This window comes from Lycium ferocissimum, chromosome 6 (genome assembly GCF_029784015.1).
Source record: "Lycium ferocissimum isolate CSIRO_LF1 chromosome 6, AGI_CSIRO_Lferr_CH_V1, whole genome shotgun sequence".
In the NCBI taxonomy this organism is placed as follows: Eukaryota; Viridiplantae; Streptophyta; class Magnoliopsida; order Solanales; family Solanaceae; genus Lycium; species Lycium ferocissimum.
The window spans coordinates 65,099,002-65,111,257 of record NC_081347.1 but is presented as its reverse complement, the minus strand read 5'-3'; the positions used below and the strand labels follow the sequence as shown (position 1 = coordinate 65,111,257).

The 12,256-nt window shown below is 41.7% G+C and overlaps 1 protein-coding gene across 1 annotated transcript; it reads left to right on the top strand.

The window, feature by feature from the left end:
• The first annotated feature begins 7,900 nt into the window (after nt 1-7,900).
• LOC132061543 (uncharacterized mitochondrial protein AtMg00860-like) lies at nt 7,901-8,363 on the top strand. Its single transcript, XM_059454336.1, has 2 exons — nt 7,901-8,098; nt 8,256-8,363. Exons 1-2 carry the CDS (start codon nt 7,901-7,903, stop codon nt 8,361-8,363), a joined length of 306 nt encoding a protein of 101 aa, XP_059310319.1.
• The last annotated feature ends 3,893 nt before the right edge of the window (nt 8,364-12,256 follow it).

The window sequence follows — 12,256 nt, the reverse complement described above, 5'->3', positions numbered from 1 at the left end:
CAAAATGTTTAAACCTTCAAATTTCCTCTGAAACTCTAGCGATACAAGTTTAATCTTTATTTTAAGATACGGGGTGTTACTAATACCCGTTGCAAGGATAAGGGGGTTGCAGGAAGGTTGGATAAATGTGCTCTGTTCACCCACGTGACGTAACGGAGATGGTGTGCTCGCGTACTATGCGTGGCAAGAGGTAGAGTGAAAACCTCGCAGTGCACTTTTAGTACGAGAGAAGAGGCTTCCGGGGATGTATGAAAGGGTGTTTCCAAGTTTCTCATAAAGTAATACCCCACATATATCTTCTTTACTCCCAAAACCGCTACGCGAGTCTAGTTTCTATTGATAACATGATACCTCCGACTGGGTAATGACGACATGGAGGTTAGACCCGAGGAGAATCGGGGAAGTAATCGAGGTAAACTAAGAAGAAGAAGTGGAAGTGAAACCGAGAGGGGTCTCAGTCGACCTGTGGCCACACTATGATCCAAGCGTATGATGGGGACGATAATGACGACTTCATGGCCCACTGAACTATTTCTTTCCTATTTTTCTTCACATTCCAAAAAGCGCCCGTATGCCTTTACCTTTTCAGATACCCCTTATGGCCACCCCTTGCAATAATATCCCAAGTCCAAGTCCGTCTTATCCTCAAAATCTGTCCAAGTAAATTCTTCTTTATTTTTCAGTCCCTGGAGTTTTGGGCCTTTAGCTCAACAGGTGTTTCTTTTCTGAAAAACTACTTAAGTCCCAACCATAAAATTCCTTTTTTTTTTTTCTGGAAATTTCCTAAGTTTGACCTCTTGTTAAAAATCTTAGCCCAAGTTTAAACAATTCTTATTACCCTTTACAATCACAAAAGCTATCCAAAAACCATCTTTTTCTGTTTAGTCCAAATCTGGTTCAAAGTCCAATAAGCGAATATAGCTTCTTAATAACGGGCTTAAGGCCCAAAACCATTTTCGTTTCCAACTATTTCGTTCGTATTTGACCAATGGGGCGAGAGGCCCAAAATTTTACCACTTAGTTCTTTTAGAAATCATTCAGCCTTATTAAAGTGTTGAACCAGTTTTGTGCCTCAGAAAATCAAAATAAATATCAATTTCTTGCAAGTTCGAGATTAGCCGAACTTTGAAAATGTTTTAGATGACTTCCTAAAGAAAGCTACTAAGTGTTTCCTAAGTTCTAGCATCCATAAGGGGTTTTATTATTCTTTTTCCTCATGTCTTTACACATATACATACACATATGAATTGAAAAGAAGAACAAAAGAAGAGGGATTGGACTAGTGGGCATACCTAAGCCACCGATTGGCTATTTTCACCCATAGCTGGGCCTTCAAATAAATATTAGCCTCCATTTCTTTTCATCAAGCTTGATTGAGTAAAGGAGAATTGGGCCTCAGTTTCAGTTGGTTTCAAGCGGAAGGTAGTGGCCCACGAGGTTTCCCATGCATCACGAAGTAGAAAAAGAAAAGTAGTAAGATTAGACAAGCATTTTGGACTGAACTATTTACTTAATACAGAATGGGCTATAATTATAAACACACCTATACGTAAATACATATTCAAGTGATTTATCATAAATCATGCAAGAAGTCACAGACCAGAGTACTATGCATAGGGCAAAGATTCAAAGAAACCGACAAGTCCAAACTTAAGATAACTATGGCCCAAATAGCATTAAATGTCAATAAATAAAGCCCAAGCCTAACGACAAAATATAGAAGGGTAAGCCCGGAAAACCAGAGCTAGAATCTTAAAAAAAGGCCAACAATCATGGATTCTCACATGTGATCATACTGTTATATACCAAATATACCAATTTTTTGCACACTATATGTATACAGAAACTGGATATACCAGGTATATTCAGGTATATTTCCCTTATGTATTCAAACAAAAATAGCCTTTAGGTTCAGAAAAGAGATCCACTAATCATGATTAACACTCAAGAATTATTTTTAGGGGTGCAGAAAGGGCATCAAGGAAGATACCCGGCAACACAAGATACACACAAACGAACATCAAAGAAACGAGATATACTATTAATGTAGTGTTTTGAAAAAAGTCAAGCATTTTCAAATTGTTTACTCCTTCAAAGAATGAACAATCATGCATTAACCACAGATCCTTACTCATTTTAACTTACAAGGTCCCATGGGGTTATGACTTTTCATAGGGGAACCCAGTAGCTTGGAGTGAAGAGGACCAGGCTGAGTGTTACACCCCGTAGTTTCGTATGTTGAGATTCGAGGTACCTTTCAAGAGGTATGTGAGATGATATGTGTTTATCTTATGGTTATGAGGGTTTAAGTTCATATAATAAGCCATGGGAGGATTGGAAAAAAAGAATATCTTTTTAGTATATGTGAAGCTCAAAGGCAATAACCATAAGTACTTAGCACGAAGTAAAGGATCAATTACGATCTCGTAAGTCGTAACCGGAAAGAAAAACCTTGGAACCAAAGGACATTACCATTATCAAGTATAATTAATGATAAATATCATGCATGGAGAGTTTCGGGAGATTTCAAGATCAAGCAAATCGAAGAAAATAAGTTTGTCTAAGTTTGGAAAAAAGTTGACAGAATTTTGGATAGAATTTTGGGTCAACTTCCAAGGGGTATAAAATCCCCCATAAATCCTATTTTTTCAGCATTTTACACTCCCATGAGTTCCATAAATCTCCTAACACATCCCCCAAACACTTATAGCCTATTAAATCAAGAATTTAACAAGATTACGCCAAACTAGCCCATAAAAAGTGATTGTTCTTGTTTCTACTTGATATTTTGGTGAGTTTGGTCTTGAAGAAAGTTGGTGTGGCTAAATTTCTTTAAGTATAAGGTATGTTCTTCATTCTATCTCTTATGTTGAGTTGATTTGAAGGTTTATCAAGTCTTAAAAGTGAAAATAGTTATGGAGGAAAGGTCATAAAGTGTTGTGTTGTAGTTGTTGTATTTATGAACTGTTTTGAGCATGTTGTGGCCGTGTGGTTGGACTGATTTACATGTATATGGATGGTATCTAATGTTGTTGGTGTGTTAATGAGATTATGCTCCTTGATTGGGAAGAAAGGAAGTGTATATTATTGTTATATGTTGAAAAACATCGTGTGGGATGTTTTATGGAATATTTTGGTATTGATGATGATGTTGTTGATATTAATATTTCCATTGTTGTTGTTTTGTTGTGTAATGACCTGTTTGGTCGTTATAGTCCTTTTGACACTATTGCCACTTTCGAGCGTTGATTGACTCATTTTGACCCGAGGTTGACTTTTGGGCAAACGGACCTGTTCCGGAGATTCATCAACTCCAAAATTTTCAAAGGGTTATTTAGAATATGTAAGTATATTGGTTCGGTTCCCAACGCATTGAGGTGCATTTTGGGACTTTGGACGGGAATTGAGAAGTAAGCTCCGGTGAATGACTCGGTCAACGGGACATCCGTTGAAATTTCGAGATCACGAGTGCATTCGTAGCATATTTTTGTATGAGTTTAGGTGGTCGGGGTGTGAGCAGATAGCCTCGGGAATGACCCAAAAATTCAATGGAAGACTTAGAAAAATGAGGGATTTCTGGTGTCTGGTGCCCGCAACGGCGGCACTAGAGCCGCCCTAGCGGTACCGCTATGGCGGTATGGTGATCGCTAGGGTGGTCATGTATGAGTTGGACTGCACTGCTACAGTGGTGTCCCAGCCGCCGTAGTGGCGCCGCTGTAGCGGTACTCCCTTTGCCGTGGCGATCACGGGCAGGGAAAATTCATTAAATGTGTCATAAAATAAGACTTAGACCCTCATTATATCATAACTCAATATTGGAGCTTAGGAGGGCTGTTCTTGAGGAGAAATTGAGGAAGGTCTTTTAGGTAAAGCTCTGTCTAATCACGTACTTCTCTTTAATCATTCTCATCTTGGAATCATCCCTCTCCTTTTCAATCCTTTATAAGTAGAATTTGAAGAAGGGTTTGGGAGACTTCTCCCTAGGGTTATAGTTGATAAAATTGGTGATGTCAATACGAAAATGTGACTAATCTAAGCTTAGTAACCCCATATCTTTCATTTTTAACGTTGAATTTTGGATTTGGGGAATTAGGGTTCATACCCAATTTGGGAATTTTCACTTGAAATCAGATTTCAACCAATTCATGAGTTAAATTGACAATTAATGGTCGGGTTATGATCATCTAGAACTTTATTGGGTATTTACCTTTGAACTTTCCGTTTTGCCCTTGTGGGCCCGTTTCCCCAATTTCTAAGGTTAAAATGGACCTAATTGATATCATAGCAATATTAGTATCATTATTCATGATTTCTAATATAGAATTCGATTATGCTTAGACTACTTTGATTTTGAGCTTCAGAGGAAGGGCAAGGTAAAAGAGTGACCTATTGGTGTTGCGGTTCGGCAGTCCAGGTAGGTTATGGTCTAGTTCTAGTGAGACTATGCCTAGCAAATCACATATTAAGAATCTAATGTCGGAGAAAGCATGCGAACCTTCGGGTATGAAGTTGGGTTGCATATTACCTTGGGTTGGGCCCTGTTGTGTGTTAGGACTAGCCACCCCGTTGTGTGTGTTTATTGTTCCATTTGGTGATTTGATGCTATGAGTAGCGATAGATATCTGGATCTATGTTGATGTCATGACTGAATATGATTAGTACACTATGGTTGGTATTGTGGTATGATGCATTGTTGACGTACTCCCTTGTGGTGCTTGTGTTATTGAACTTGTTGTTGATACTTGATGTATGCATTGCACGCATTCTCACATTCGTGATGCATGGCCGATAGTCGGTAATTATTCGGTGTTGTGGATTGAGTGAATTGATAGTGATAAACTCCTTAATTGAGTGATTGTAAAAGGCCGATGTCCGAAGATCTATCCCGGAATTGTTGCTGGTATAAAAATTAATGTTGATAAACTATTTTTACTTAAGTGATTATGAAAGGCCGATGATCGATGATCTATGCCGGTATCATTGTTGTATGGTCGATTTCGATGTTGTCCCGAAATAGTTATTGGTGCACGAATTTTGCTGTCCCCCAGGGTGGTGCGGAGAGAATTCCCCGTGTGCAAAGATGCGAGATCCGTCGATGTCCCCATTGGGCAACTATCAAGGACGGGTGGCACTTAGACCCCCAGAGTTGCCACAGGCAATGCTACCGAAGACATCGATATTTTCGTCCGGAGTACATGTGTACACCTCATTTGCATGGCACGGCATCATATTCATACATCTTGCATTACATTGAATTGATGCATCGGACATTGCATTGTATTTATGGTTATTGCAATGATTTGCATTTACTTGTGATGATTGAATTTGGGATTGACTTATTCAGACTCGGTACAATTGGGATTAGATGTTTTACATAGGCGATGGCAGACACTTGGTTGTGATTGTATTATCTTATACTTATTGGATTCCTTGCTATACGCTTATGTTCGAATTGTGTTATCTATGTGGTCGGTGATGATGCCTACAGTCTTGTGTTTTTGTGCGCTCTTTGCATTCTTTTATCAATACGAGTACCGGTTGGATCGACTTCTCTAACTCGTGGCTGATTGACTCCTCAGCTCCTACTTAGGTTTTCCAGGGTGAGCATGGCGTCCAATGACCTCGGAGACTCCTTTACTACTTATGTCTTACTTTTTATTCAAGACATGATTTGAGACGATTATGTATTATTTTTCAAACTTAGCATTCGGATTATATGCTCTTGTATGAATAGACCAGATACTGGGATGGATTCAGTTACTTTCGCATTTATCTATGTTATGTTATGTTGTGAAACTCATGTCGTTTTACTTCTTCCCTTTGTTATTTTATTTAATTATGATTGTGCGATAAGGGTTTGCCTACCGAGGTGGGAAGGGTAGGTTCCCATATGACTTAGACTAAAATAATCCGTGATAAGTTGGTATCAGAGCCCTAGGTTACCTGGTCTTTAATGCAAGAGCGTGTCTAGTAGAGTTTCGTGGATCGGTACGATGAGCTCTGTACTTATCTACAAGAGGCTATTAGATATTTAGAAAACTTCACTTTCTTTCTTTCTATCGTACTACGTTATTCAAATTGGTATCTAGAAGAATCAAATTAGTATCTGACTCTCATCTTTTCCCTCACTGATGGTGAGGATTCGTGACATGCCCACATAGAGTATGTACATGAGGTTGACCCCGCCGATTTTTACTGAAGCCCTAGATGGGGATGCCTACGAGTTTATCGTGATCACACATGAGCTTCTGCACACGACAGGTATTGCGGATACCCACAGAGTTAGATATGTTACCCTTCGGCTCAGTGGTGCGCGAGGTCATGGTGGAGAGACTACCTTGCTAGCAGACTAGAAGGTGTGCGCCCACTCAATTGGGGGCAGTTCTATGAGCTGTTCCTAGAGAGATACGTCTTTGCGTTTGCGGAGAGACGAGCAACAGCATCAGTTTCTCGATCTCCGTCAGGAGGGCATACCGGTTGCTACATATGCACTATCCTTCTCCTACTTGGCTCGCTATTCCTACCCTCTGATTCTGACAGAATCTGGTAGGATCCGGTGGTTCATTAGCTATTTGGATGGTCCCTTCCAGCTGCCCTGTGTCCGGCTTGAGGCCGAGGGCGCTTCGTTCTAGACTATCATCGATGGTGCGGTGAGGGTTGAGGCTGCAATGGCGAGAGTAGCTAGGCCTCTGGTGGAGACCCTTGAGGTAGCGACGGCAGGTATTATTCTTGTTCAGAGTTAGCCATCTGTTATGTTGATTGACTCTAGATCCACTTATTCGTATGTATCTGCATTTCATGCCGTTGTTTGGGATTTGCTTTGTGATAGCATATATGTACCTGTTCATGCGTCTACTTCGATCGGAGATTCTGTGATTGTTGATCGAGTTTACCAGTCTTGTTTAGTCACTTTTATAGGTTACGACACTTGGGTAGATTTGATGATTCTTGATATGGTGGACTTTGATATTATATTGGGTATGTCCTATCTTTCTCCTTATCATGCGATCTTAGACTGTCACGCCAAGAAAGTCACCTTGGCCATGCCAGGCACTCCTAGGCTAGAGTGGAGAGACACTTCTAGTTCCGCTCCGAAGAAGATCATTTCATTTCTTCGGGCGAAAAGGTTAGTAAGAAAGGGGTGTTTAGCGTATTTGGCGCACGTTCGTGATACGATTGTTGCATCTCCACTTCTTGAGTCTATCCCTATTGTGAGGGAGTTCGCGGAGGTATTCCTAACAGACTTACCGGGTATGCCACCTGATCGCGACATTGATTTCTGCATCAATGCGGAGCTGAGCACTCGCAAAAAAATATCCGTCCACCGTATCGAGATGGCACCCCGTAGGAGTTGAGGGAATTTAAGGAACAATTGAAGAATGTATTGAGCAAGAGATTTATTAGACCGAGCGTCTCCCCTTGGGCTGCTCCCATGTTATTCGTGAAGAAGAAGGATGGGGCCATGAGGATGTGTATTGATTACCGCCAGTTGAACAAAGTCACTATCCGGAACAATTACCCTATGCCTCGTATTGATGATCTATTTGACCAGCTTCAGGGTGCTTCAGTGTTTTCTAAGATTGATTTGCATTCCGGCTATTACCAATTGAAGATCAGGGCGGAAGACATTCCGAAGACAACATTTCGGACTAGATATGGCCATTATAAGTTTCTAGTGATATCTTTCGGGCTAACCTATGCCCCAGCTGCATTTATGACTTTGATGAATGGCATCTTTAGTCTGTTCCTTGATTCTTTTGTGATTGTGTTCATTGATGACATCTTGGTGTATTCTAAGAGTAGAATGGAGCATAAGAGCCATTTTTGTACCGTCCTTGGGTTGTTAAAGAAACATAGTTTATTTGTAAAATTTTCTAAGTGTAAGTTTTGGTTAGACTCTATGGCATTCGTTGGTCATATGGTGTCCAAGAAAGGGATTATGATTGATCCACAGAAGATTGAGGCTGTAAAGGGTTGGGAGAGGCCCACTACTATTACCGAAATTCATAGTTTTGTGGGTTTAGCTAGTTACTACAGTCATTTTGTGAAGGGCTTCGCAGCCATTGCTTCGTCCTTGACCAGATTGACACAAAAGGATGTACCCTTCCAGTGGACGGATAATTGTTAGGAGAGCTCTCAAAAGCTCAAGCCCTTTTTTGACTACAGTCCCGATCCTAGCCTTACCTGTGGAAGGCAAGGATTTCGCTGTCTATTGTGATACATCCTGTATGGGTTTGGGTTCCGTGTTGATGTAGGAGGGTAGAGTGATAGCTTATGCTTCTCGTCGGTTGAAAGTTCACGAGAAGAATTACCCTACCTATGATTTGGAGTTATTGGCCGTAGTGTTCGCCTTGAAGCTTTAGAGGCATTACTTGTATGATGTCCATTATGAGATTTTTACCGATCACCGTAGCCTTCAGCATGTGTTTACCCAGAGAGATTTGAACTACAGGCAGCGCCGATGGATGGAGCTCCTGAAAGATATGACATCTCTATTCTATATCACCCTGGTAAGGCTAACGTGGTGGCTGATGCCTGAGTCTAAAGGTAGTAAGTATGGGTAGTCTAGCTCGATTGATTTTTGCCGAGCGTCCGTTGGCCATGGAGGTTCAGACTCTGGCCAACAATTTTGTTCATTTTGACATCTCGGCCTCGGGCTGAATTTTAGCTTGTATAGAGGAGAAATCATCATTATTGGATCGGATCAAGGCTCATCAGTTTGAGGATCCTCAGTTGAGCAAGATCTGAGATAGGGTGTCGAGAGGGGAGGCCAAGGAGGTCGTGATTGATTCTGAGGGTATTCTGAGGATTAGAGGGCGCGTATACGTTCCTCGTGGTGGTAATCTGATTCAGTTGATCTTATCTGAGGGCCATAGCTCTCCTACTCTATTTATCCGGAGCGACTACTATGTCTAGTGATTTAAAATAACATTATTGGTGGCTGCGTATGAAGAGGGATATAGTTGACTTTGTGGCCAAGCGTGAAAATTGTCGACGGGTAAAGCATGAGCACCAGCATCCTGGTGGGGTATTTCAAAGGATGCCCATTCCTGAGTGGAAGTGGGAACGAATTACCATGAATTTTGCCACGGGTCTTCCGAAGACTCTTGGCAAGTTTGATTCTATATGGGTGATAGTGGATCGATTGACTAAGTCCCCTCGCTTTGTTCCGGTTCGGGTTTCTTATATCGCGAGAAAAGTCAGCCAAGATGTATATTTGGGATTTTGTGAGATTGCATGGGATGCTATTTTGTTGTATCGGATCGGGGTACTATCTTTGCTACACGATTAAGAGCATTTCATGACGAGTTGGTGCCGTTGGATTTCGATCGGCCTTCACCCCAGGCGGTGGCCACGTCTGAGTGGACTATTCAGGTGCTCGAGGACATATTGAGAGCATGTGTTATTAACTTTGGTATTCATTGGGATCATCACTTTCCCTGGGTGGAATTTGCATACAACAACAGTTATCATTCGAGTATTGGTATGGCGCCTTTTAAGGCCTTATATGGTAGGAGGTGTAGATCTCCGATTGGTTAGTTCGATGGGTTCGATGCTTGACCCGGGAGCACTTATCTATTAAGAGAGTCCCTCGATAGGGTGAGGGTTATTCAGTCTAGGCTTATGGCAGCTCAGAGTCGGCAAGAGATGTGTCTTTGGAAGGTCGGGATTTCAAATTTGCTATTGGTGATCAAGTTCTATTGAAGGTTTCACCCATGAAGGGTGTTATGAGTTTTGGTAAGAAGAGGCAAGTTGAGCCTAGATACGTTGAGCCATTTGAGATTGTGGATTGTATCAGTGATGTAGCTTATGAGTTAGCGCGCCGTCGACCGGCGGGATTTCACCCGATGTTTCATCTCGAAGGTGAAGAAACATCATGCGAAGCGGTACCTACATTGTTCTTTGGGATTCTATATTGCTTGATGAGAATTTGACTTTTGAGAGGAACTATCGCGATCTTGGATAGGCGAGAGTTCGGAAGTTGAGGTCCGAAAGGTAGCTGTGAAGGTGCAACAAAGCACCGTGTGGAAGGTTACTTGGGAGAAATTTGAGTACGATATTCGTAGTCGATATCCCCCGATTGTTCGCCGGTTTAGGTATTTTTTCGCCTACCTTCCTTTCTTTACTCGAGGACGAACGTGATTCAATTAGTATCTGATGTAATGACCTGTTTCGTCGTTATAGTCCTTTTGGCACTATCGCCACTTTCGGTGTTGATTGACTCAATTTGAGGCGAGGTTGACTTTTGGGCAAACGGACACATTCGGAGGTGCATCCCAACTACGAGAGGTCCGAAAGGTTATTTAGAATATATATGTGTATTGGTTCAATTCCCAGTATTGAGATGCGTTTCGGGACTTTGGACGGGGTGGGAAGTAGGCACCGGTGGTTGACTTGGTGACCAGGACCTCCGTTGAAAATTTCGAGACCACGAGTGCGTTCGTAGCGTATTTTTGTATGAGTTTAGGTGGTCGGTGTCGACGGATAGCCTCGCGAGTAACTCGAAAAATTCGATGGAAGACTTAGAAAAATGAGGGATTTCTGGTGTCTAGTGCCCACAACGGTGGCACTAGAGCCGCCCCAGCGGTACCGCTGTGGCGGTATGGTGACCACTGAGGGGGTCATGTATGAGTTGGGCCTGCTTATGCTGCATCGGTGTCCCGGCCGCCGCGGCGCGCTCCCCTTTATGTTGTACTCCGCCCGTTGTGGCGGTCACGGGCAGGGAAAATTCATTAATGTGTCATAAAATAAAACTTTGAACCTCATTATGTCATGACTCGATATTGGAGCTTGGGGGGGCTGTTCTTGAGGAGAAATTGAGAAATTTCTTAGAGGTAAAGCTCTGTCTAATCACTTACTTCTCTTTAATCATTCTCATCTTAGAATCATCCCTTTCCTTTTCAACCCTTTAGAAGTAGAATTTGAAGAGGGGTTTGGAAGCCTTCTCACAAGGGCTATAGTTGGTAAAATTGATTATTTTAATACTAAAATGTGACGAATCTAAGCTTAGTAACCCCATAACTTCCAACTTTAACGTCGAATTTTGGATTGGGAAAATTAGGGTTCATACCCAATTTGGGGTTTTCACTTGAAATCAGATTTCGACCAATTCATGAGTTAAATCAACAATTAATGATTGGGTTATGATTATCTTGAACTTCATTTGGTATCTTGCCTTCGAACTTTCCATTTTGCCCTTGTGGGCCCGTTTCTCCAATTTTGAGGGTTAAAATGGACCTAATTGATATCATAGCAATATTAGTACCATTATTCATGATTTCTAATAGAGAATTCGATTATTCTTAGATTACTTTGGTTCGAAAGCTTCAGAGGAAGGGCAAGGTAAAAGAGTGATCTGTTGGTGTTGCGGTTCGGCAGTCCAGGTAGGTTATGGTTTACCTCTAGTGAGACTATGCCTAGCAAATCACATATTAAGAATATGATGTTGGAGAAAGCATGCGAACCTTCGGGTATGAAGTTGGGTTGGATATTGCCTTAGGTTGGGCTCTGTTGTGTGTTGGGACTAGCCACCCCATTTGTGTGTGTTTATTGTTCCATTTGGTGATTGACGCTACGAGTAGCGATAGATATCTGGATCTATGTTAATGTCATGACTGAATATGATTGGTACACCATGGTTGGTATTGTGATATGATACATTGTTGACGTACCCCTTCGTGGTGCTTGTGTTATTGAACTTGTTGTTGATACTTGATGTATGCATTGCACGCATTCTCACATATTCATGATGTATGACCGATAGCCGGTAGTTACCCGGTGTCGTGGATTGAATGAACTGGTAGTGATAAACTCCTTACTTGAGTGATTGTAAAAGGCCGATGTCCAAAGATCTATCCCGGAATCGCTGTTGGTATAAAAACTGATGTTGATAAACTATTTTTATTTGAGCGATTGTGAAAGGCCGATGACCGATGATCTATGCCGGCATCGTTGTTGTATGTATGGATTTCGCGAGTCCCCTAGGGTGGTGCCGGAGAGGATTCGCCGTGGACGAAGGTCGGGGGTGCAGTGTACGTTAGGCAAAGATCGGGATGAGTGGCACTTAGACTTCGCGATTCATACTGTATTGTGCTACTGAAACCTCGATATTTTTGTCCGGAGTACATGTGTACACCTTATTTGCATGGCACGACATCATATTCATATACTTGTAATACATTGCATTGATGCATCGGATATTGCATTGCATTTATGGTTATTGCGATGATTTGCATTTACTTGTGATGATTGGATT

What these genes read in the sequence shown, in the direction of transcription:
- LOC132061543 (XM_059454336.1), top strand. Translation starts at nt 7,901, where the DNA reads ATGGCATTCGTTGGTCATATGGTGTCCAAGAAAGGGATTATGATTGAT. An exon ending in CCAGATTGACACAAAAGGAT is followed by an intron (nt 8,099 to 8,255) that starts GTACCCTTCCAG and finishes GTGTTGATGTAG; the next exon opens with GAGGGTAGAGTGATAGCTTA.